The sequence below is a fragment of the Loxodonta africana genome, chromosome 25, assembly GCF_030014295.1.
Source record: "Loxodonta africana isolate mLoxAfr1 chromosome 25, mLoxAfr1.hap2, whole genome shotgun sequence".
NCBI lineage: Eukaryota > Metazoa > Chordata > Mammalia > Proboscidea > Elephantidae > Loxodonta > Loxodonta africana.
Window position 1 is genome coordinate 41,587,019 of NC_087366.1, and position 26,974 is coordinate 41,613,992.

Here is a 26,974-nt window from a genome sequence, read left to right on the forward strand (position 1 = left end):
GGCAAGCCTGTAAAGTTCCCTGATTCTCACGCACTATGGTCGTGCCTGTTAAACGCTGTTTTCTGCATGCTTCCCCATTCACTTCTACTTTCTTTTGCAAACATACAGTTGTATGTATGAATTGGGGGGAGCAGATTGACGTTTAAAAGGAAATCAGATGGGGATATAGGTCCAGATATAAAAGTAAGTAGTCTGATAAACGTGGACCTTGAAAAACCGTAACTCAGGTAACTTAATCCAAAAAGCTTTAGTATTAACCCAAAAGAACTTTCTTCACCAGGTGTCCTTTCAGTATATAAACTGGCATGTTAGAAATATTTAATCCGCACGACTGTTTTCTCTAGAAGATTTTTAACCAGAATTGTTTCTACATGTATATTAGCTAGAATGTTATTTTAAAGGCATCGTTCCTTATCCTCCATTACAAAAGCACAGTATTCAAAAGAAATGGCAATAAATAAATCTTCGGAATGAAGGAAAATAATAAAAAAGTCTTAGATCATTCAGATTTTCAGTAGAACGGACTCTGTCTCCACTCTTTCCCTCTTTCTCCCTCAGAAATGCCTAACTTCAGGGACGGTGAGCTGGTCCCTTTCTCGGCAAATGGCCTAATTGGTTTTTAATTGTTTTACATTTGTTTACTTCCTGCCATTTCTTGAGAAATTCTAATAACAAACCGTTTTAGGCTTGGGAGTGCTAATGCAGATGATCATTAATCCTATTTAGATTTTTGGTTTTTGAGGTAAAACCGTTATTTTAGCAGCAACTGCTCTCCATAGGCAGTACTCCTGCAACTACGTTTCCGAGCATCTTTCATTGCTGTCGTCGAAATGAATAAAACCTATGAAAGAGAGTAATGAAGGGAGGCAGCATGATGCTTCCACTTTTTAAAAACAAGCTTTCTCTATTTTAAATGGGATTTCATTCCCGTTTTGGCGTTCTGCAACGTTCTATTCACAACGTGAGCAATTGCACCATATTAGGGCACATTGTTCCTCCTTGCCGCTTGAAATGAATAGCAAGAGCCAAGTTCACCAAGTTTGATTCTGACTGAGCAGGTTTGAAAAAGTTTGATTCCCTTTGAAGGCACATTTGATGGCAAAGGCTTTATTGACCCTCTTTGATACGCTCCAGGGACTGCGTGACTGAGCTAAGCTGAAGCTCCCAGTCACCAGCTTGGGAAGACAGGCTGCTGCTTTGCCGCCTGGTCGCATAGAGGTTGTTCTCCGAGTCTGCTTTGCCATCTAGTGGCCGATCCTGGTATTTCCTTTCACCGATCACGAAATAACCTTTGGAAAATCATTTTAGCTGTTGATGCGGTAATGAATTACGACAGAAAACAGAGACAGTCTTAGCAAGAGGGCAGTGGAAAAGAGACTCAAAACAAGCCCTGAAAAATTATGGATACTGGATTCCAAATAGGGAAAAAGCATAATAGTCGCCTTAAGAAAAAAATATTATGGCAAACTGCCAAGAATTTCACCCTCCCCCTTAGTGATTTACAAAAAAAAAAAAGTAGAATTAATTTAGATTTCTGGAAAACAAAGTAACTTACGCGTTTTTAATCAGCTTAGGTGGTTTAAAATTTGAGAGCCCTCGATCCTTTTTTTCACAATGGGTACCACCAGCGTGACTTAGAGGGAATAAAATTTAACTTGTCTCCCTGGAATTCATTAAAACGAAAATACCTCCCTTTTGTATTGGCATTTTAGATTCTTGTAAGTACTACCACATATGTTTTCACAGTGGATATTTACACTTTTTTATTTTAAAAGGCTACCTGTACATTTGGGAAGCCCTGGTGGTGTAGTGGTTAAGAGCTACGGCTGTTAACCAGAGGTGGGCAGTTCAAATCCACCAGGCACTCCTTGGAAACTGTACGGAAAGTTCTACTCTGTCCTATAGGGTCGCTATGAGTTGGAATCTCCTCAGCGGCAGTGGGTTTGGTCTTTTGGTTTTTATCTATGCATTTTAGGTCCCTTGGGTGGTACAAACAGTTTTCACCTGGCTAGTAACTGAAAGGTTGGTAGTTCCAACTCACCCAGCTGCACCAGGGAAGAAAAGGCCTGGCGATCTGCTTCCATAAAGACTACAGCCCCAAAAATCCTATGGAGCAGTTCTGCTGTGTAACACATGGGGTCGTTATGAGTCAGAATCACCTCAACAGCACAAGATAAGAACATCTATATATTTTACAGATTTACAACCCTGGAAAGCTTTTATTCCATAACTAGGAGGGAGGGGTAAATTTTCCGTAATTATCCTTCACTTTCCCCTAAACTCAATCCTCTCAAATTCTTTTTTTTTTTTGTATTTTCTGTTCCACCCTCTTCTTTTAAATATTAAGAAAAGAGGTCAAAATAGCCACTGAAATACATTCTGCATCGTGACTGTATACATGAGAGTGTGTGCGTGTGTGTGTGTGTGTGTGTGTGTAAAACCAAAGCCTACTGAAACCGTAGTCTCATTAGGTGGTATGCGTTCAGATACGTGATATTCAATTTTATTTCTTTTCTTTTGTATTTTGGTGTTGAATGAGCTAATGGATTCCTGACTTGCATTTTTTAAAAAATTGAGGGGATCCATTCTGTATCTGTTCCTAAAGGTAATGTAGTGAAAGTGGTCTGGAAAAATATGTACTTAGAAATGAAATCAAGAGCCAACCTATATATAACACAGATGTAACTAACCCACATCTTCAACCATGGAAGGTTAAGGTTGAAGTACTTTCAAGGCCCTCCCCTAGCATCCATCAGTGCCTTCAAAGTCGCCTGTGTGGACGGCCACCCGCGGGATTACGTTCAGTCTTGTACTCCTTGGCTGACATCTGGAGCTGGGACAGTTAATAGCAATGCCCTGAAGAGTCCACCCATCTTCCACAGGCCCCAATTTCCAGGATTTTTAATCATTTTGGAGCAGTAGCACCTGACAAAGAAACCAGCTGCTCTGGATCCCAGACAAGAGCCAGCCACCTGCCCCTGTTCTGTTCCTGCCCGACCATCCCGTTCACCCTTCTCCAGGCTATAATCTGAGAATCCCATGCTTGGGATTACGTAAGGAAACCCTGGCGGTGTAGTGGTTAAGAGCTACGGCTGCTAACAAAAAGGCTGGCTGTTTGAATTCACCAGGTGCTCCTTGGAAACTCTATGGGGTAGTTCTACTCTGTCCTATAGGGTTGCTATGAGTCGGAATTGACTCAACAGCAACGGGTTTGGGTTTTTTTTTGAGGGGAGAGATTACTTACAAAGTGCTAAATTCAGGAGGCTTAGAAGCGGCCTCTGTTCCCACTACCCATTTCTTCCTGAGCATTAAAAAGAGAGACTCCCTTTAGGTCTCCTCACAGTATAATTCAACATAGAAAATAGGATGTTGCGTCACGATGAGAAAACCGTATTAAACATAGAAATGATAACTTTTCCTCAGAAAAGCACCTTAAACTGAGGGCTTTTAGCTCAGGTTTATTATTCATTTCAGTTGGGTCTACCCTGGAAGCCCTGGTCCTTAGAAAGTTACATATTACCTATGAAATGACAGATGCATGAAGAGTGACATTCATTTCTAGTAAGCATTTTTGTAGGTATTCTATTTTCAGTTCTTCATGACCTGCTCATCAGTTTCTTCGGATGTGGTTCTTTGTGTCAAGAAAGAACCGCATCCAAAGACCTCCCTTGTTGAGCCTCTAAAGAGCAAGGATCCTTTTAATGAGGTGATTTTGGCACTGTGGCACAAGGGCCATGGAGAAGCTTGTAGAAAATGTCTCAGTACATGTAGCTGAATGAAGCAAGGGAGGTAAACCTTGTTTCCTGCCCACACAGGGACACCCGTTTACTGGTACAGACTGGTGTGACCACGTTGGGGAGGACCAGATGCGTGCCTCACCTGGGCTGTGGAGAAGGCAGACATGGTGGGTCATGAAGAGGCATGCCAGGCAGCGACTCTCTCCTCTAAGGAAAAAAAAAAGTTACTGTGGAGTTGATTTCAACTCATAGTGACCCCTGAGCTGTAGCTTAGAGATCTACTTCCAAAATATCAGTCACTGGAAACCCTGTGGAGTGGAGTTCTATTCTGACACACTTGATGCTGCCATGTAGCCATGAGTAGGAGTCAACTCCAGGGCAGCTGGTGACTGGTTAATGCATCTTTCTGTATTTTAATGATTATTTTAAATATATATTTACATAAAATGTATCTATTGTTTTATGTGTTTTAGTGTTACCTAAGTTATATTCATCACCCCACAAACTCATTACCAGTGAGTCAGTTCTGACTCATAGCGAGCCTACAGGACAGAATAGTACTGTGCCATGGAGTTTCCAAGGAAAAGCTGGTGGATTCTAGCTGCTGACCTTTTTTTTTTAGCAGCCGTAGCTCTTAACCACTATGCCACCAGGGGGCTCTCTGGCTCACACAGTCTCCCATGCGCACCCTCTCTCGCACTCTCTTTCTGTCATTACTTTTATCTGCTGTATAATACTTCCCTGTGTATATTATCATACTTTTTTATCCTTTCCCCAACTGATGGACTTTTAGATTTTCCTACTTTTTGTCATAACATAAATGTTTCAGCAGACATCCTTGTTCATTATTTCCTCATCTATGTTTGTAGACTTTTTAGAAAGTAAATATTTAGAAGTTACATTGCTGAGTCATGGTGTATATACATTTTCATTTTTAATTGGTAGTGGCAAATCACCTTTTTATAGTGATTATATAGCGATATCAATTTATTTAGTCTGGGTGGGGTGGGGAGAATCTTTCTATTTGCCTCATGTTTAGGCCAGTACACCATTTCTTAATACTCAAAACTCCTAAGCATTTACATCTCAAAAGATATTATTTCTAAAGCTCTTATCTCTACCAGGGTCTTTAAGGTCTATTTTAAAAAGCAAAACTGGAGTGTGGACTGGTTTCTTTCAGCATTTCTGCAGTAACTGCTCAACTCTGAGAACACAAGAAGCTAGCATACGGGGGAGGGAGGCAAATCAGTTAGTACGTCAAAGTATCAGCCCACCACACCATGAAGCTTCTTACCTTCTCCATAACCTACAGAGTAGGTGGTGGTATTCCAGTTTTATAAACGAAGAAATGTCATCTCGGAGAAGCCAGGCAATTTGACAAGTTCATACATCTTCTGACGACAGTGGTGGCTCAGTGGTAGAATTTATACCCTCAAAAATCTTTTTTTTTTTTTTATATGGGAGGCCTGGGTTCAATTCTTGACCGGTGAACCTCATACACAGCGCCCCCCATCCATCAGTGGAAGTTTGCTTGTTACTATAATCCTGAACAAGTTTCAGTGAAGCTGCCAGACTAAGACAGACTAGGAAGAAAGGCCTGGCAATCTACTGCCAAAAACACTATGGATCACAACAGTCTGATCCCGTTGTGTCTGGGGGTGGGGGGTCTCCACAGTAGCTGACAACAAACAGTACGTCTTCTGGGCCAACTCAGATTCAATTCCAGGTCAGCCTGATTCCAAGGTCCATGTTTTCTTCACTGCACTGTGTTGCTTTCCAATGAAGAGTTTTTAACGATGATGATGAGAGCAGCGTATTCATCAGTCGAAGTGGCGTACGTTTATTTCATTCATCGTAGCGTCGGATGCGCGCCCGTGATTTCCTAGACAAGCAGTAACGGGTTTAGTCATGCGCTTTGCTCATAATTCCTGCTTCCTACTCAAAAGGCTTTCTTTTTCTCATTGTCAGGTTCATCTACCAGATTCACTTCCTCTTTTTGTTTTCATACATGAGGTTATTAGCAGTTGGAACCCGAGTCTAGTCATCTGGAGTGACCTGGTTATTAACTATTAACTTCTTAATTATTGTCTTTTGTTTGTTGCATCAGATGTGTAGGCAAGTGAATTAATTTCCTAGGGCTGTTGTAACAAAATACCACAAACTGGGTGGCTTCTGAGAACACAGATTTATTGTTTCACGGTTCTGGAGGCTAGAAACCCAAATCGGTGTATTGGCCAGGCCGTGCTCTCTCTCTCACTGTTGGTTCAGGGGAAGAGCTCCTAGTAGCCTCAGATAGTACTTGGCTTATAAATGCGTCTTCACCTGACCCTCCTTCCTCTGTCTGTCTTTCTGTGTCTCCTCTCCTCTCTTATAGTAGACCACTCATACTGAGCCCCAGTGGTGCAGTGGTTAAGCACTCAACTGCTGACTGAAAGTTTGATGATTAGAACCCAGCCAGTGGCTCCTCAGAAGAAAGACATGGCCATCTGCTTCTTTGAAGATTACAGCCTAGTAAACCCTATGGGACAGTTCTACTTTGTCACATGGAGCTGCTGTGAGTCAAAATTGACTCCCTGGCAACTAACAGCAATAACTAGTGTTGGAATAGGACCCACCCTCCTCTGGTCTGTCCTCATGTTAATTTAGTGGATAACATCTTCAAAAATCCTATTTCCAAACAAGGTCATGTTCACAAATACTAGGGCTTAGGACTTCAACCTGAATTTGGGTAGGACACAATTCAACCTGTAACACAAGTGACTACAGGCCGTTGTCCTTTAATGCTTCTAAAATTTTTGTGATAAATATATATATAACATTCACCAACATTCACCATTTTTTATATGTACAGTTCAGTGACACCAATTACGTTAATCATGTCACACAACCATCACTGGTATCCATTGCCAAATTTTCCATCACTGCTGACTGGTGCTCAATGCTTCTTTTGTGCATTAGAACTTTTGCTAGCTCAAAATCTACATCCATTGTATGAAGGGCAGAGACTATTTTTAAAATAAGAATAAGCACACCTCTGAGACTTTCAAGAAGGTATTAGATGTTGAATTATAGCAAGAACGATGGTAGATATACCAAGAATACAGGCCAAAGATTACCTGTCTGGCCGTTGGTGATCCAAAGATTTTCTAATGATTAGTCAAGAAGGCCCTAGACTCCAGGAGTGAAAGGGCCCAATATAGAGAGCTAGATTTATCCGTAGGCATCTTTCTTCAATTTGAGTTTCTTTCAGCTTTTATATTTCAACAAAGCATAATTGGACTGTAATATTGAACATATTATGGTGCTTTATGGATTCACAGAATGAAATGAACTGAAAGAAAAAAAATTGACTTTAGTTTATTTCCAAATTTTTTACTTATATTTTTCACTAATGTCACTCAACTGCACACATTAAGTTGCCTTTGAATTTGTACAAGTAGAATGTGAGTTCCCACAGGGAGCATTTGACGTTGCCAAAATAAATTTGTGTTTTTTCAAATATTTTATTCGTGTCTCATCCCCCACCTAGGAGGAGTTAAGTTCACAGAAGGCAGAGTTTATGACTCAGTGAATTCAACAGCACCGGTAGCAATAACGTGAAGCCAACAGATGTTCAATAATAGTGTATTGATTTTATTCTCTTGTGTTTTAATTGAAAGTTTACAACACAAATTATTTTTTCATTCAAAAATATAATGTGCAAATTGTTTTATGACATTAATTTCAGTCCTCAAAATGTGTCAGCACTCTCCCCATTTCCATATCCACTCTGGATTCTCAGTGTCCATTCATCCAGTTTTCCCATCCCTTCCCACCTTCTTGCCTTTGCTTTTGGCCAGGTGTTGCCCATTGGTATCTCATATACTTGATTGAACTAAGAACCATATTCCTCAGGTGTGTTATTGTTTGTTTCATAGGCCTGTCTAATCTTGGCTGAAAGCTGGACTTTGGTAGTGGCTTCAGCTCTGAGTTAGCAGGGTGTCCGGGGTCCATAGTCTCAGGGGTTCCTCTAGTCTCTGTCAGACCAGTAAGTCTGGTCTTTTTGTGTGAACTTGAATTGTGTTCTACATTTTTTTCCCTGCCCTGCCCTGGACCCTGTACTGTAATCCTTCTCAAACCAGTCAGTGGTGGTAGCAAGGCACCATCTAGTTCTCCTGGGCTCAGGCTGGTGGAGACTGTGATTCATGTTGTCCATTAGTCCTTTGGACTAATATTTTCCTTGAGCCTTTGGTTTTCTACATTATCCTTTGTTCCAAAAGTGCTGGGACCAATAGATATATCTTAGATCGTCTCACCGCAAGCTTTTAGGACCCCAAAAGCTACTCACCAAAGTAGGATGTAGAACATTTTCTTCATCAACTGTTATACCAGCTGACCTAGATGTCCCCCAATACCATGGTCCCTAGCCTTTAGCCCCAGTAACTCAGTCCCTCAAGGTATTTGGATGTGTCTAGGAAGCTTTTATGACTTTGCCTTGGACCAAGTTGTGCTAACCTTCCCTATATTTTCTGTTGTCTTTCCCTTCAACAAAGTTAACACTTGTCTACTATCTAATTAGAGATTTCACCTCCCAACCCCTCCCTTCCCTACTAACCATCTGAGATTTTTTTTTTCTGTGTGTAAACCTTTTCTTGAGTTTTTATAATGTTGGTCTCATACAATATTTGTCCTTTTGTGATTGACTTATTTCATTCAGCATAATGCCTTCCAGATTCGTCCACGTTGCAAGATGTTTCACAGATTCATCATTGTTCTTTATTGTTGCATAGTATTCCATTGTGTGTATGTACCATAATTTTTTATCTATTCATCTGTTGATGGACACTTAGGTTGTTTCCATCTTTATGCTATTGTGAATAATGCTGCAGTGAACATGGGTGTGCATGTGTCTGTTCATTTGATGGCTCTTATTTCTCCAAGATGTATTCGTAGGGATGGGATTGCTGGATTGTATAGTACTTCTAGTTCTAGCTTTTTAAGGAGGTGCCATATCGTTTTCCATAGCGGTTGTAACATTTTTACATTCCCATCAGCAGCACCTAAGAGTTCCAGTCTTCCCACAACCTCTTCAACATTTGTTATTTTCTGTTTTTTGATTAATGTCAGTAATGCTGGGGTGAGATGGTATCTCATTGTAGTTTTGATTTCCATTTCTATAATGGGTAAGGATCGTGAACCTTTCCTCACGTGTCTGTTAGCCACCTGAATGTCCTCTTTGGTGAAGGGTCTGTTCGATTCCTTTGCCCATTTTTTAACTTTGGATTATTTGTCTTTTTGTTGTTGAGGTGTTGAAGCATTCTATAGATTTTAGAGATTTTGTCATAGCCAAAATTTTTTTTCCCAGTCTGTAGGTCCTCTTTTTTACTCTTTTGGTGAAGCCTTTTAATGAGCAAAAAAAAAACCTGTTGCCATCGAGTTGATTCTGACTCATAGTGACCCTATAGGACAGAGTAGAACTGCCCCATAGTGTTTCCAAGGAGCACTTGGTGGATTTGAACTGTGGACCTTTTTTGGTTAACAGCCATCGCTCTTAATCACTGCGCCACCAGGGTTTCCTTCAACGAGTTGTAAGCATTTAATTTTAAGGAGCTCCCAGTTGTATAGTTTCTCTTCTGTGTTTGTGCATTGTTAGTTATGGGTTGTATTGTATTTATGCCATGTATCAGGGCCCCTAGTGTTGTCCCTATTTTTTCTTCCATGATCTTTATTGTTTTAGGTTTTATATTAAGGTCTTTTATCCATTTTGAGTTAGTTGTTGTGTATGGTATGAGATAGGGGTCCTGTTACATTTTTTTTATACATGGGCATAGTTGCACCGACATGCTTTATTAAAAGACTATCTTTTTCCCCATTTAATGGACTTCGGTCCTTTGTCAAAGCTTAGCTGACCATAGGTGGATGGATTTACATCTGGGTTGTCAATTCTGTTTCATTCGTCTATGTTTCTGTTCTTGTGCCAGTACTAGCTTGTTTTGACTACCATGACTGTATAGTAGGTTCTAAGATCAGGTAGTGTGAGGCCTCCTACTTCGCTTTTTTCTTCAGTAATGCTTTGCTTTTTCAGGGACTCTTTTCTTTCCATTTAAAGTTAATAATTAGTTTTTCCTTCTCATTAAAGAATGCTGTTGGTATTTGGGTAGGGATTGCATTATATATGTAGATCACTTTGGGTAGGATTGACATTTTCACAATGTTGAGTCTTCCTATCCATGAGCATGGTATGTTTTTCCATTTATGTAAGTCTCTTTTGGTTTCTTGCAATAGTGTTTCGTAGTTTTCTTTGTATAGTCTTTTTAAGTCCCTGGTGAGATTTATTCCTAAGTATTTTAGCTTTTTAATGGCAATTATAAGTTGTATTTTTCTCCTAATTTCCTTTTCACAGTTCTCTTTGTTGGTGTACAGCAATTGTCTTAGGCTGGGCTCTCTAGAGAAGCAAAACCAATAAAGCATAAAATATATAGAGATAGAGATTTATATCAAGGCTCATGCAATTGTAGAGGCTGGAACGTCCCAAGTCCATGGATCAGGATAGAGGCTTCTCTTGATTCACGTAGCTGCAGGGGCTGGCAAACCCAAGATCAGCAGGTTGGAGAGTGGGGCTTCTGCTCACAGCCTGTGAAGATCAACGAATCCCAAGATTGGCAGATAAGCTGATAGCTTATCTATCAAGAACCGGATGTTAGATGAACAGGAGACAGCTGCAGGAGTGAGCAAAAAAGCCAGAACATCTGCTTGTATATGGATGCAGGTCACAACCCCAAGGAAACTCCCTTTCAACTGATTGGCTACTCACAGCAGATTCTATCATGGGAGTGATCACCTATAAACACTGAGAATCATGGCCCAGCCAAGTTGACACACAATCTTAACCATCACGGCAATCCAACTGATTTTGTATGTTGATCTTGTATCCTGCTACTCTGCTGAATCTTTCTATTAATTCTAGTAGTTTTTTTGTGGAAGCTTTGGGATTCTCTACATATAGGATCATATCATCTGTGAATAAGGATAGTTTTACTTCTCCTTTCCAATATTTGGATGCCCTTTATTTCTTTTTCTTGTGTTATTGCTCTAGCTAGGACTTCCAGCACAATGTTAAATAAGAGTGGTGATAAAGTATCTTATTCCTGTTCTTAGGTGAAAGCTTTCAACTTGTCTCCAGTGAGAATGATGTTGGCTGTTGGTTTTGTATAGATGCCCTTTATTATGCTGAGAAATTTCCTTTCCTTCCTATTTTATTGAGAGTTTTTATCAGGAATGGTTGTTGGACTTTATCAAATGCCTTTTCTCTGTCGATTGAGATGATCATGTGATTCTTTTCTTTTGTTCTGTTTGTGTGGTAGATTATGTTGATCAATTTTCTAATGTTGAACCAACCTTGCATACCTGGTATGAATCCCACTTGGTAATGTGTATTATTATTATTATTTTTATATGATGCTGAATTCTATTGGCTAGGATTTTGTTGAGAAGTTTTGCATCTATATTCATAAGAGATATTGGTCTGTAATTTTCTTCTTTTTTTTTTTTTTTTGTGGTGTCTTTGCCTTGCTTTGGTATCAGAATTATACTTCCTTCATAGAGTGAATTTGGGAGTATTCCTTCCTTTTCTATGCTCTGAAATAGTTTGAGTAGTACTGATGTGAGCTCTTCTCTGAATGTTTGGTAGAATTCTTCAGTGAAGTCAACTGGACCAGAGCTTTTTTTTTTTTTTTGCTGGGAGTTTTTAAATTATCTCTTCAATCTCTTCTCTTGTTATGGGTCTGTTCAGATTTTCTATCTCAGCTTGTGTTAGCTTAGGTAGGAAGTGTGTGTCTAGAAATCTGTCCATTTCTTCTAGGTTCTCAAGTTTGTTGGAGTACAGTTTTTCACAGTATTCTGTTAAGATCATTTTTCATTTCAGTTTGGTCTGTTATAATGTCCCCCATCTCATTTCTCGTTTCCTCTCCTCTTTTGCTTTTGTAAGCTTGGCAAATGGTTTGTCAATTTTATTGGCCTTTCCAAAAAAACACTTTTGGTCTTGTTGATTCTATCATTTTTCTTTTCTCTATTTCATTTATTTCTGCTATAATTTTTATTATTTCCATTCTTCTGGTGATTGTGGGCTTCTTTTGCTGTTCTCTTTCTATTTGATCAAGTTGTAGGGCTAACATTTTGACTTGTTCTTATTTTTTGATGTGTGCATTTTTTGCTGTAAATTGACCGCTGAGAACTGTGTTTGTTGTGTTCCAACAGTTTTGGTATGATGTGATTTCACTGTCATTTGATTCTAGGGATTTTTTTTAATTCTTTTTTTTTCCCCCTCTTACTCAGTTGTTTTTAAGCAAGATGTTGTTCAATTTCCATGTATTTGATTCTTTTTTCCTTGCTCTTCCAGTTATTGATTTCTACATTTATGGTGTTGTGATCTGAGATAATGCTTTGTATCATATCAATGTTTTAGATTTTATTGAGGGTTGCTTTGTGACCTAAAATATAATCTATTCTGGAGAATGTTCCATGTGCATTGGGAAAGAATGTATATTTTGCTGCTGTTGGGAGAAGTGTTCTATATATGAGGTCAAGTTGGTTGATTTTGGCCTTTAGATCTTCTGTATCTTTGTTGAGTTTCTGTCTAGATATTCTGTCCTTCACCAAGAGTTGTGTGTTGACCGCTCCTATTTCGATTTCTCTTTTCAGTGCTGTTAGTTGGTTTTATGTATTTTAGAGCCCTGTTATTGGGTGTGTACATATTTATTAAGGTTATATGTTCTTGGTGGATTGTCCCTTTAATCATTATATAATGTCCTTCCTTATATTTATGGTTGATTTTACCTTAAATTCTATTTTATCTGAGATTAGTATTACCATTTATGCCCTTTTTTGGTTACTGTTTGCATGATTTTTTTTTCCATTATTTTATTTTTAATGTATTTATGTCTTTGTTTCTAAAATGTGTTTCTTGTAGACAGCACATGGATGGGTCATTCTTTTTTATGCATTCTTCCACTCTCTGTCTCTTTACAGGTAAATTTAAGCCTTTTACGTTCTGTGTGATTATCAATAGATTTGAGTTTATTGCTCTCATATTGTTGTGCCTTTTGTGTGTGTGTGTGTGGTGCTGATGTTTTCTCTGATCCTCTTACTTTTCTATGCTGAGTTCCTTTTGTTTGTGGATTTTCTTTTCTTTTGTTATTACAGAATTTATGTTTGCTGAGACTTCGTGTTTTTCTTCTTTTTCATTCTGATGAGTAGGTTTTTTAACTTTCTTTGTAGTTCCTTTGAAATTTATCTTTATCTTCCTAAGTTTGAACCAGTTTTTTTTATTATTTGATATCGCCTTGACTTCATCTCCATTTTAAAGTTCATTTATTCCCCCTTTTATTTTTTTGATGTTCTTATCATTTACAGGTTGATGTCTCTGTTTCCCTGTTTTAAGTCTTTTAGCTTTGTTTTATTACCGAGAGTTCTTTTCCTAGGTTGGTATCTGGCTGATGCTATCTATCCTGTGTCCTAGACTCTGGTTGTTATCTAATGTTATTGGTTCTCTAAACAAATGACTCTAGTATTTCTTGCAAGTTTTTTTTTTTTTTTTTACAGATTCCTTTAACTTCTGTTTATCTGGAAATGTCCTAATTTCACCATTGTGTTTGAGAGAGAGTTTTGCAGAATATATTATTTTTGGTTGGCAGTTTATTTTTTTCTTTTGAGGTTTTATATATGTCATCCCATTCCCTTCTTGCCTGCATGGTTTCTGCCAAGTAATAAGCTTAGTCTTATTGTTTCATTTTTGTAAGTGGCTTTTTGTTTTCCTCAAGCTGCTCTCAGGATTCTTTCTTTGTCTTTGGTTTTGGCAAGTGTGATTATGATATGTCTTGGTGACTTTCTTTTGAGGTCTATCCTATGTGGGGTTTGTTGAGCTTCTTGGATGGTCAGTTTTTGTCTTTCATAATATTTGGGAAGTTTTATGCCAGCAAATGTTCAACAATCTTCTCTGTGTTTTCCTATTTCTCCTCCTGTTTTGGTATTCCGATTGCATGCAGATTTTTGCTTTTAATTGTGTTCCACGTAATTCTTAGGTTTTCTTCATTCTTTTCTCTGATTTTTCCTCAAAGTGACATCCATGGATTTGTCTTCAATCTCATTAATTCTGTCTTCCATTGTTTCAAATTGGCTCCTAAACCCTTCTATTAAATTGTCCATTTCTGAAATTTTGTTATCTCTTGGATTTCTAGTTGCTGTTTTTGTATGCTCTCTAATCGTTTGTTTATTTTGATGTGTTGTTTTTGAATTATTTTCCTGAATTCTATTGGTTTATCTGTGTTTTCCATGATTTTGTCTATTTTTTTCCTTGGATTTGTCTGTGTTTTCCTTGATCTCTTTCCTAATCTGTTAGAGAACCCTAAATATTAGTCTTTTGAATTTCATGCCAGGTAGTTCCACTGCCTTTTCTTCTACCAGAAGGTCATTTGATTATTTTGGTCACTTTCTACAGCCATCTTGTCCTGCTTTGTAATATGTTTTGATATTGTCTTTTTTCTTTGAGACACTAAGGTATTATTTTCATTATTTATTGACTTTATGTTTGTTTGTTTCATCCTGCTTCTTTGTTTTGTTTTCACATGTCAGGGTGGGTGAGACAGGCGTGCTTTGCTGCTTGCTCATCTGTAGACATGATAACTCTCACCACCCTGTCTGAGTAAGCAGGGCAGCAGCAGGCGGGGTGAGCCTACTTTGCTGTACACTGGTTTTGCAAGGTTGCTTAGGGCAGACTGGGTGGGCATTGTCTGCCTCCTAATATTGGTCCAGGAGTGTGGGAGCTTTCATAGCCCCTCACCAGATAAGTGGGGTGTTGGACAGGGAGTGTGGTATAGGCATGCTTTCCTCTATTCAGCAGCTGGTTGAGTGGCAGGAGGGGAAGGGCAGTGCAGGCCTGGTGCAGCAATGGACCTGAGCCAGGGACCCTCTAGCCATGGTGGTGTGGCAAGGGCTGGCAGGAAGGGAGATGGAGTATGGAGCTCGGTGGGGGGAACAAAGGAAAGAAAAGAGAAAGAAAAAAAGGGGGAACAGCCAGTGGGTGGGGGTAGGGCGGACCTGGGGACTTGCGAAGGTGGGGAGGTGGCGTTGGGGCTACGTGGAAGGGAAAGAAAATAAATAAGATAAAAAATGGCATGACAGGGCTGGCAGGTGGGGGCAGGTGGGACCTAGGGCAGCAGCGGGCCAGTAGCTCTCTACGTGCAGTGGTGCAATGAGGCTTGGTAGGAAGGGGTAGAGGTGGCATACAGAGCTAGGTGGGAGGGAGAAAAAAAGGTAGAAAAGGGAAAAAAAAAGAAAAAAATGGCACAGTGAGAACCATCAGGTGGGGGTGGGGTGGACCCAGGGTGGCAGTGGGCTGTTGCCTCTCTAGCCAAGGCAGCACAGTGTGGCCCATTGGGAGTGGATAGAGGTAGGATACTGGGCTAGGTGGGAGGGAGAAAGAAAAGGAGGAAAGGGAAAAATAAGTGAAATAAAAATAAAATAGCACAGCGGGAGCTAGCGGGAGGACCTGGGCTGACAGCAGGCCAGTAGCTCTCTACCTGCAGTGGCATGGCATAGCTCAGTGGGAAGGGGTAGAGGTAGGATACGGGGCTAGGTGGGCAGGATAAAGAAAAAGAAAGGAAAAAAAAGAGAAAGAAAAGGCATGGCAGGTGGGGAGGGTGAGAGTAGGATGGACCCAGGCTGATGGTGGGCCGATGTCTGTCTAGCATTGTCCAGCCAGAGCAGCACAGCATGGCCCAGCAGGAAGGGATAGAGATGAGGTATGGGCTAGATGTAAGGGATATAGAAAAAGAGGAAAGGGGGAAAAAATGGCATGGCAGGAGTTGGCAAGCAGGAGTAGAGCAGAGCCAGGCTGGCAGCACGCCAGTAGCTCTCTAGCTAAGATGGCTCAGCTAGGCCTATCGGGAGGGGTGGAGGTGGAGTATGGAGCAGAAGGATGAGGTGTGGGAAAACGTGTTTCTCTGGTTATGGGTGTGCTGTCTCCTGTCGGGAGCTCTGCGAAGTTGCCTTCTTGTACTCCCTGTCCAGGGTCATTGATGGCTATGCTCCAAAATGGTGACGCTGTACCATGTTAGTTGGTAGAGAACCTCCATTCATTATCTCTCCTCATTATCTGTTTTCCTTCAGTTTCTTCTAGTCAGTGTTTGACCTATTTCTTTATCCCTTCATTTGATGCTTAGGGTTCCAGGATTGATGTTTGTGTTTGTTTTTCTTAGTTTTTTGGGTCTTTGTGACAAGAGGGATGGCATGATGTGTCTGTCTAGGGCACCATGTTGGCTTTGCCTCAATAGTGTATTGATATTGATGATGACAAGTATGTTGTCAGCATTCTTTCAGTTGCAGGTGACAGAAACCTGTCTCAAGTCTCCCAGCAACAAAGGAAATCTGTTGGCTTACATAACTGGCTTCAGGAACGACTAGATGTAGGGCTTCAAAATCACAATCATCACACACTCTCTGTCTCTCACATTCTTTCCTATCCATAAAAGAGCTGCCACAAAATTCAAACAATGGAAAAGGAAACTTAGCTACTGTGTATAGGAATATTTGGAGTAAAGTAAATGTTGGGAAGGTAAAGGCTATTCAGAGAGTATATAAGAAATTATCAAGGATCTGGTACAAGAAAAAGGGCAATACTTGAATAAGGGTGACCATGTAAAGAAGACAAAAGTAGCACTTATCTGAGCATCTACAGTAGTAGACATTGGAGAGGCATCCTAGATTCCCCAATTAAAAAAAAAAAAAAACCCACTGCCATCGAGTCAATTCTGACTAATAGTATAGTGGTTATTAACCTCAGAGATAGGAGGTTGAACCGACATGCCTGACTGAAGACGAGTCTGTTCTAATCCATCTACATAGTTGCAGGTGGGGATGAGGGAGGTATCAGGGCAAATACCTTTGGAAGTATTGTAAACTGGGACCTGGGTGGAAAGAGAAAGGACAGATGGATCTTATAAATATAAATATCTTGGAAGAAACCATGTTTTTATCAACCAAGTGCAACTGACTATCCCAAACAGTATGTAGCACTCTCCAAAGTACCTGAGACGAAGTCTAGCCATCCTCACTTCTAAGGAGCATTCTGGCTGTACTTCTTCCAAGCCATATTTGTTGGGTCTTCTGGCAGTCCATGGTACATTCAATGTTCTTCACCAACTCCATAATTCAAATGCATCAATTCTTCTTTGGTCTTCCTCATTCATTGTCCAGCTTTCACATGCATATGAGGCAATTGAAAATACCGTGATTTGAGTTAGGCACACCTTAGTCCTCAAAGTGATATCGCAGGTTGTTAAAGAGTCTCCCTCCAATCCGGATGCTCTATCCTTCTTCCTATAGTCCAGCTTCTCAGATTTTTTGCTCTGCATACAGATTGAATAAGTATGGTGAAATGATACAACCCTCACACACACCTTTCTTGACTTTAAACCACACAGTATCCCCTTGTATTCGAACGACTGCCTCTTCGTCTATGTACAGGTTCCACATGAGCACAATTAAGTGTTCTGGAGTTCCCATTCTTTGCGCGGTTATCCATAATTTGTTATGATCCACACAGTCGAATGCCTATACATAGTCAATAAAACACAGGTACACATCTTTCTGGTATTCTCTGCTTTCTGCCAAGGTCCATCTGACATGAGCAATGATGCCTCTCGTTTCATGACCACTTCTGAATCTGGCTTGAATTTATGGCATTTCCCTGTGGATATACTGCTGCAATGTTTTGAATTATCTTCAGCAAAATTTTACTTTCATATGATATTGTTTAATAATTTCTGCACTTTGTTGGATCACCTTTCTTTGGAATGGGCACACATGTGGATCTCTTCTAGTCAGTCAGCTAGGGAGCTGTCTTCTAAATTTCTTGACATAGACACATGTGCACTTCCAACTTGGCATCCCTTTGTTGAAACATCTCAATCGGTATTGTATCAATTCCTGGAGCTTTGTTTCTTGCCAATGCCTTCAGTGCAGCTTGTACTTCTTCCTTCAGTACTATTCATTTTTAATCATACACTACCTCCTGAAATGGTTGAATGTCAACAGAATGTTTTTGGTAGAGTAACTCTGTGGAGTCCTTCCATCTTTTTTTTTTTAATTTTAATTTGTGATTCCCCCCCCCAAAAAAAATTTTGTGACATTGGTTGCAATCCCCACAATGTGTCAGTACTCTCCCTCTTTCCCTTTCCACCCTGCGCAGGTGTTGCCCATTGGTGTCATGTATTTGATGGAACTAAGAAGCACATTCCTCACATGTGTTATTTGTCTTATAGGCCTGTCTGAACATTGACTGAAAGGTGGACGTCCAGAGTGGCTTCAGTTCTGAGTTAGCAGGGTGTCCCAGGGGCCATAGTCTTGGGGATTCCTCCAGTCTGTGTCAGACCAGTAAGTCTGATATTTTTTTCTGAATTTGAATTTTGTTCTACATTTTTCTTCCTCTCTGCCTGAGACCCTCTATTGTGATCCCTGTCAGAGAGGTCCGTGGTGATAGCCAGGCACCATCTAGTTCATCTGGGCTCAGGCTGAGGGAAGTGTAGTTCATGTGGTCCATTAGTCCTCTGAACTAATATTTTCTTTGTATCTTTGGTTTTCTTCATTCTACTTTGCTTCGGTTGGGATGGGACCAATAGATATGTCTTAGATGGCTGCTCACAAACTCTTAAAGCCTCAGACGCTACTCCCCAGAGTAGGATGTAGAACATTTTCTTTATGAACTGTGTTACGCCAGCTGACCTAGATGTCCCCCAATACTATGGTCCCCAGCCCTCAGCCTCAGTAACTCAGTCCCTCAAGGTGTTTGGATGTGTCTAAGAGGCTTCTATGACTTTGCCTTGGTAAAGTTGTACTGACTTCCCCTATATGGTATGTTGTCTTTCCCTTCACCAAAGTTAACACTTTTCTGCTATCTAGTTAGTGATTTTACTTCCCCACCCCACCCCTCCCTCTTAACCATCTGTCATGGATTAAATTGTGTCCCCCAAAAATATGTGTCAACTTGGTTAGGCCATGATTCCCAGTATTGTGTGGTTGTCCTCCATTTTGTGGTTGTAATTTTATGTTAAAGAGGATTAGGGTGGGATTGTAACACCACGCTCACCCAGGTCACATCTCTGATCCAATGTAAAGGAAGTTTCCCTGAGGTGTGGCCTGCACCACCTTTTATCTCTCAAGAGATAAAAAGGAAAGGGAAGCGAGCAGAGAGGGGGACCTCATACCACCAAGAAAGCAGCACCAGAAGCAGAGTGTATCCTTTGGACCCAGGGTCCCTGTACCTGAGAAGCTCCTTGACCAGGGGAAGAAGATTGAGGACAAGGACCTTTCTCCAGAGCCGACAGAGAAAGAAAAGCTTCCCCTGGAGCCAACACCCTGGATTTATACTTCTAGCCTACTGTACTGTGAGGAAATAAATTTCTCTTTGTTAAAGCCACCCACTTGTGGTATTTTTGTTACAGCAGCACTAGATGACTAAGACACTATCTAAGACTGTTTTTCTTCTACATGTAAACCTTTTCTCGGGTTTTTATAGTAGTGGTCTCACATAATATTTGTCCTTTTGTGATTGACTTATTTCACTCAGCATAATGCCCTCCAGATTCATCCATGTTGTGAGATGTTTCCTGGATTCATCATTGTTCTTTATGGTTTTCTTCTTCTTTTGATCCTTCCTTCCTCATTCAGTTTTTTGCCCATAGAATCCCTCAGTATTGCAACTCAAGGCTTGAATTTTTTCTTCAGTTCTTTCAGCTTGAGAAATGCCAGCCTTGTTCTTTGCTTTTGGTTTTCTAACTCCAGGTATCTGCATATTTCCTTGTCTTCTCCAGCCATCCTTTGAAATCTTCTGTTCAGCTCTTTTACTTCATCATTTCTTCCATTTGCTTTAGATACTCTACGTTCAAGAGCAAGTTTCAGAGTCTCTTCTAACATCCATTTTGGTCTTTTCTGTCTTTCACCTCTTTTAATGAACTTTTTCTTTCTTAATGTATGATGTCGTTGATGTCATTCCACAATTCATCTGGTCTTCAGTCACTAGTGTTCAATGTGTCAAATCTATCCTTGAGATGGTCTCTAAAATCAGGTGGGAAATACTCAAGGTGATACTCTAGCTCTCGTGGACTTGTTCTAATTTTCTTCAACTTCACCTTGAACTTGCATATGAGCAGTTGATGGTCTGTTCCCCACTTGGCCCCTGGCCTTATTCTGACTGATGATATTGAGCTTTTCCATCGTCTCCACAGATGTAGTCAAATGGATTCCTGGGTATCCCATCCTGCAAAGTCTCCGTGTATAGTCTCTGTGTTGTTGAAAAAAAAGGTATTTGCAATGAATAAGTTGTTGCTCTTGGAAAATTCTGTCATGCAATCTCTGGCATCATTTCTGTCATCAAGGCTGTATTTTCCAACTACTGATCCTCCTTCTTTGTGTCCAATTTTCACATTATTAATGCATCTCGATTGCATGTTTGATCAATTTCTGATGGGAAGAAGTTGGTAAAAATCTTTAATTTCTTCATCTTTTTTTTTTTTTGGCCTTACTGGTTGGTGTGCAAATTTTAATAATAATCGTATCAACTAGTCTTCCTTTTTGGAGTATGGCTAGTATCCTATCACTGACACCATTATACTTCAGGATAGATTTTGAAATGTTCTTTTGGACGATGAATTCAATGCCATTCCTATTCAAGCTATCATTCCTGACATAGTAGACCACGTGATTGTCCAATTCAAAATGGCCAATACCAGTCCATTTCAACCCACTAATGCCTAGAATATCAATCTTTACGGGTTCCATTTCATTTTTGATGACTTCCAATTATCCTAGATTCCTACTTTATACATTCCCAATTGTTAATGGATGTTTGTAGCTGTTTCTTTCCATTTTGAGTTGTACCACATCAGCAAATGAAGGTCTTGAAAGCTTTACTCCATCCATATCATTATGGCCAACTCTGCTTTGAGGAGACTGCTCTTCCTCAATCATATTTTGTGTGCCTTTAACCCTGGTGGTGTAGTGGTTAAGTGCGATGGCTGCTAATCAAAAGGTTGGCAGTTCGAATCCTCCAGGCACTCCTTGGAAACTCTACGGGGCAGTTCTACTCTGTCCTATAGGGTCACTATGAGTCGGAATCGACTCAAAGGCAGTGGGTGGGTTCAACCTGAGAGGCTCATCTTCCAGCATTATATCAAATGATTGCTATTTGTAAGGTTTTCACTGGCCAGTTTTTTTCCAAAAGTAGATCACCAGGTCCTTCTTCTTAGTCTGTCTTAATTTGGAAGCTCTGGTAAAATCTGCCCACTATTGGTGACTCAGCATCAGTGCAGCGCACAAGCCACCACTGTATGACAAACTGACAGGCAAGTGGTGGTTTTATTTTGGTGTGTGTGTGTGCTGCTAAATTGCCTTTCAAATGCCAATTTACACTTGAACCAAGACCATGAAGTCGACTATTTCCCTTACATCACCATTAACACTGGATGTATTAAATCATTTAAATTGTTGCCAGTCTTTTATGTGAGAAAGGGTATCTTGTTAACTTTTAAATATATGCCAATTCCAATGTAAACAGGTGCATAATTATTTTTAAACCAATTAGGAAAGGCTAGTTATATCCAAAGGAGCCCTGGTAGCACAGTAGTTAAACGCTCGGCTGCTAGCCAAAAGTTTAGCAGTTCAACCCCACCAGCCCCTTCCCAGGAGAAAGATGTGGCAGTCCACTTTTGCAAAAATTACGGCCTTGGAAACCCTGAGGAGCAGTTCTACCCTGTTATATGGGTTCACCATGAGTCAAAATAGACTCGATGGCAATGGGACTGGGTTTAGCGGTATCCAACACCTGAAAAGAGTTCGTGGAAAAGCCATGTAACATTACAGTTAAAAATGGGGGCTCTGGGGTCAGATTGATGAGTTTGAATCTCTGCCTCCCCTCCCCCACTTGTTAACTGGGGCCCTTAGCAAATTACTTAACTTTCTGTGTCCCAATTTCCTGTCACATATGGATAATTTTAAAGATTCAGTGACATTATACATAGAAAGCATTTTCACAATGTGTACCACACACTAAGTATCCAATAAATATTCTCTGTTATCATTTACTATTCACTAAATTTAGCATCCAGCAACCTGGTAGCCAAAGCAAAGTAAGTTCACTGTTTGATAAAAGAATAATAACTAATAATAGCAAACACTTATATAGCACTTAGAATGTGCTAGCGCTGTCCTAAATACATATATTAAAACATTTTGATGAAACAAAGTTTCTTTGACCACTTATTGAATTCTAGGAGGAACTTATCAATAATTTATTCCAGTATACAGAAAGTTTCCTTTCCCATTTTTCCAGTGAGGAAACTAGGCTCAAAAGAGGTTTAAAAATACCCAAGAGTCCACCTCCAGCAAGTGGTCGAACTTAGGTTTGAGCCTAGACCTTTCGGATACCAGCATCTTCCAATCACACATAAGGCCTTTCCAAAAGCTCCTTGTGAATTTGCCTGCACTGCTGCAAAAGAGTCTATAGCATGCAACATCTGAAGGCTTCAGCTAAGACCCTTGTCGTGTGCATGTGTATACATATTTATATGTAAAAATTTGCACTTGTAGATGGTTTTTAACCAAGAGCATAAAAACAACAGGATTATTCTAATTAGGTTTTTGCTATGTAGAATGGTACTCCTTATGGAATAATTTACTAAATAGAGCTCACAGCAATTGGTGATGTGAGAATTCCTGGGCCAGTAGTCTTCTGGAAGCACAACCCAACAGCACCAAGAGGATGGTACGGTCACGCCAAGGCTGGCAGTGACACCATGGGGTCTCGCTGGTGACACATTAACTGTAATGCTTCTTAGTCGTTTCTATATTTTGGTATCAAGTATTTGAAAGGACTAATGGCAGTTTTGTTGCTGTTTGTGTTCAACTGTATGTGTATGTGTAATGTGCTAAAAGTAAAAATTACTTTTTTCATTACTAGAGTTAAAATATCTAAATATAAGCAATAATCAAACCTGTTCAAACACTCCAAAATACTCTGGTAGCAGTTCTTCTGCGTGTTACCAAGCATGTCTTGTAGACAGTTATATTACCAGCCATTACAGGGAATCAGTGCATTACTTTTGTATCCTTGTTTTAAGGAGTTCTTATTGGGTTTGTTTTATCATTTGTTTTAAAGAGAATTTGCATCTGTGCTTTAATGTAAATTGATTTGCACTCATTTTTCCCCTTGATCTGAGTTGGCATTGCTCGTTCCAGTGAGGCTTACATGGCTGATACTGCTTTACAGTTGGGTAGGTCTGAAACCTAGAATAGGTAAATACCTGGATGGATAAAATACTAATGCATAAAATTAATGTAGAACGTAGTGTGATGATAAAGCCATATTAGATAAGTATCGTATAAGTATCTAATATTTCCTCCTTTACAAAATTAGGAAGATTTTGCTTGATCACAGCATTATGAAAATGTGAAAGAAGCACTGTACATATCCAATGTATGCCACAAACTAATTATGCTACTTTGAACAAATTCATTTCTGCTTGCCCTACTCTCTTCAATTTTACAATAAATTAGAGAATGGACTTGATTATTTGGGGCGTCTTAGAGATCAGCACCCTATAACAGATTTTCCATGCCTTTTAAAGTATGCAATGTAAAGGACACTTCAAATTAAGGCCAAAACTTCGCTAACTCCTTCTTTTCTCTCTTTCCCCAGACTATGTCAGAGAGTCACAATGACCTTGCACAACAATAGTACAGCCTCGCCTTTGTTTCCGAACATCAGCTCTTCCTGGATACATGGCCCCTCGGACACAGGACTGCCCCCAGGAACAGTCACTCATTTTGGCAGCTACAACATTTCTCGGGCAGCTGGGAATTTCTCCTCTCCAAATGTCACCACCAGTGACCCTCTGGGAGGCCACACCGTCTGGCAAGTGGTCTTCATTGCATTCTTAACGGGCTCCCTGGCCTTGGTGACCATCATTGGCAACATCCTAGTCATAGTGTCATTTAAGGTCAACAAGCAGCTGAAGACAGTCAATAACTACTTCCTCTTAAGCCTGGCCTGTGCAGACCTGATTATTGGGGTCATTTCAATGAATCTGTTTACTACCTACATCATTATGAATCGATGGGCTTTAGGGAACTTGGCCTGTGACCTCTGGCTTTCCATTGACTATGTGGCTAGCAATGCCTCAGTCATGAATCTTCTGGTCATTAGCTTTGACAGGTACTTTTCTATCACAAGGCCACTCACGTACCGAGCCAAACGAACCACAAAAAGAGCCGGTGTGATGATCGGTTTGGCTTGGGTCATCTCTTTTATCCTTTGGGCTCCCGCCATCTTGTTCTGGCAATACTTTGTTGGAAAGAGGACTGTGCCCCCAGGGGAGTGTTTCATTCAGTTCCTCAGTGAGCCCACCATTACCTTTGGCACGGCCATTGCTGCCTTTTATATGCCTGTCACCATTATGACTATTTTATATTGGAGGATCTATAAGGAAACTGAAAAACGTACCAAAGAGCTTGCTGGGCTGCAAGCCTCTGGGACAGAAGCAGAGACAGAAAACTTTGTCCACCCCACAGGCAGCTCTCGAAGCTGCAGCAGCTATGAGCTTCAACAGCAAAGCATGAAACGCTCAGCCAAGAGGAAGTACGGCCGCTGCCACTTCTGGTTCACAACCAAGAGCTGGAAGCCCAGTGCTGAACAGATGGACCAAGACCACAGCAGCAGTGACAGCTGGAACAACAATGACGCTGCTGCCTCCCTGGAAAACTCCGCCTCTTCCGATGAGGAGGACATTGGCTCCGAGACAAGAGCCATCTACTCTATTGTGCTCAAGCTTCCAGGTCACAGCACCATCCTCAACTCCACCAAATTACCCTCATCAGACAACCTGCAGGTGCCTGAGGAGGAGCTGGTGAAGGCAGACTTGGAGAGGAAAGCCAGCAAGCTGCAGGCCCAGAAGAGCATGGAGGATGGAGGCAGTTTCCAGAAAAGCTTCTCTAAGCTTCCCATCCAGTTAGAGTCAGCCGTGGACACAGCCAAGACCTCTGATGACAGCTCCTCAGTGGGAAAGACCACGGCCACTCTACCTCTGTCCTTCAAAGAAGCGACTCTGGCCAAGAGGTTCGCTCTGAAGACCAGGAGTCAGATCACTAAACGGAAAAGAATGTCCCTCATCAAGGAGAAGAAGGCAGCCCAGACCCTCAGTGCGATCTTACTTGCCTTCATCATCACCTGGACCCCGTACAACATCATGGTTCTGGTGAACACCTTCTGTGACAGCTGCATCCCCAAAGCCTATTGGAACCTAGGCTACTGGCTGTGCTACATCAACAGCACCGTGAACCCGGTGTGCTACGCACTGTGCAACAAGACATTCAGAACCACGTTCAAGATGCTGCTGCTGTGCCAATGTGACAAGAGGAAGAGGCGCAAGCAGCAGTACCAGCAAAGACAGTCCGTCATTTTCCACAAGCGTGTGCCCGAGCAGGCCTTGTAGAACTCGGTTTTAACAATAGCAGTGACCAAACGCACACACAAACCCACACACCTTAGGAAGGAGTAAGGCGAGGGTGGGGGTGATTTCTGGTGGTGATAAAACAGTGTTATCACCCAGATGTGAAAGAAGCTGCCTGTTTACCGATCCTTTGAATAAACCAATTTTAATATAAAAAGTCAAATACAAATTCAGCAAAAAAATTACATACTACTGAACATAAAAACATTTATTATGAAATAGACTTTAAGTGTTTTTTCCTTAAAGAGGAAGAAAAAAAATTGCTTCACAGCAATGATACACCCAAATTGACCTGCCTGGGTCTTTTCATTCACATGAGCTCTGGAATCTCAGATGAGCATAGCTAGCTGGCCCAGTGGCCACCTTCTTTCCAAGGATCCCCAAAGTGTTGGTCCAGACCCCACGTGGAACCCAGCAGGCTAGTGGATCCATGGTTCTGAAATTATTTCCTGCGTTGCAAAGCTGAAACTTCATGTCCCAATACAGCTTCCTGTCTTCTCTTTGGTGTGTTGTTAAACTCTCTTTGTGGACTTGATTCTTGCAAAGTACTGTTTTGTGCAGTTCAAGTTTCGTACAAATAAAAATACATAAGTATATATATGTGTGAGTTTTGCACGCACACACATAGTGTATATAATATACTGGGAACACTGAACTGGCAAATTATCACTGCAGTATATGCTTCCAGTCCTTTGGTAACTGAAGTTCTCTAGGATCCTAATATGACATAAAAGTGAAATAAACCCAGTTTTATGTTTTTGAAACTGGAGGTGTTGTCAACAAACCACCCTGGGGAGTTTTCTATACAGAGCAGCCAGGCCTTCCTGGGAGGTCTCTGTAGAGCAGACAGGCTCAAAAGCCAGGTTCAGCACTGTGGTATGACCAGAACCCGAGTGTAAGCAAGCTCCTTTGTTGATGTCTTCCTCAACAAAGCTAAAGCGGGGCCCTGCTAAGCTCAAAGAATCACAGCCACGTGTTTGAATTTAATAGTCCAAATCTGAATATGTTTCAAAACAAAATTTCTGTTACCTACACCGCTTGAAACTTCATAATAGTGTCACGTTTGAATGTCATTACACAGCAATATATATGGCAAGACGAAAGAAAAATTGTGAGCAGGGGATAAAGGAGAACACGGTATTCGAGGTCTTGCTACCTGGAACCTTCTAAAAGAAAAAAGGGCTTAAACCTTTGTAGCAGAGCCATGGCCACTGCTTTCTGGTGTTCACCCAGGAGTAGGTGGGGTTTGTGAAGTGACATGGCCTTTGAAGAAAGGACTACACTTTGATTTCCTGACGTTTTGGAAAATAATTTTGTGTTATCCTTTGAACTGACCAAAATGATCCATGTTGTACTTGGGGGGGAGGGGCTGGGATGCTGCTGTTATGTCATCGTTGCTGCTGTAGTTGTTGAGATTCTTTCTTTTCTTTTTGCTGGGGCTGTGCGGGGAGGGGGTGGGGAGGGAGGTGGGAGGGCTGCAGAGACACCCTTGCCTTTGTACAGGGCCTTGGTGTCTGAACCCAGAGCTGGGGTAAAAGCTGCTTTTGTATTCAGTGTGAGATGGTGTTTACAGATGACCTTGACAACAGTGGAAGTGTACTCAGTGGTGTCTGTGTATCTGAACTATTTAATTTCGTGTTATGTTTATATGAAGAAATATTTATGCATACTTCACCAAGTGTTTATTTAATGTTGATAAAT

At 40.8% G+C, this 26,974-nt stretch overlaps 1 protein-coding gene across 1 annotated transcript in view; it reads left to right on the forward strand.

Annotated features, from left to right (window-relative positions):
- CHRM3 (cholinergic receptor muscarinic 3) overlaps positions 1 to 26,640 on the forward strand; it is a 218,245-nt gene extending 191,605 nt beyond the window's left edge. The window contains exon 2 of the mRNA XM_003410912.4: positions 23,464 to 26,640. Within this exon, the coding sequence (XP_003410960.1) occupies positions 23,483 to 25,255 (1,773 nt within the window). The 5' untranslated portion in view covers positions 23,464 to 23,482 and the 3' untranslated portion in view covers positions 25,256 to 26,640. The remainder of the gene's footprint in view (positions 1 to 23,463) is intronic.
- The last annotated feature ends 334 nt before the right edge of the window (positions 26,641 to 26,974 follow it).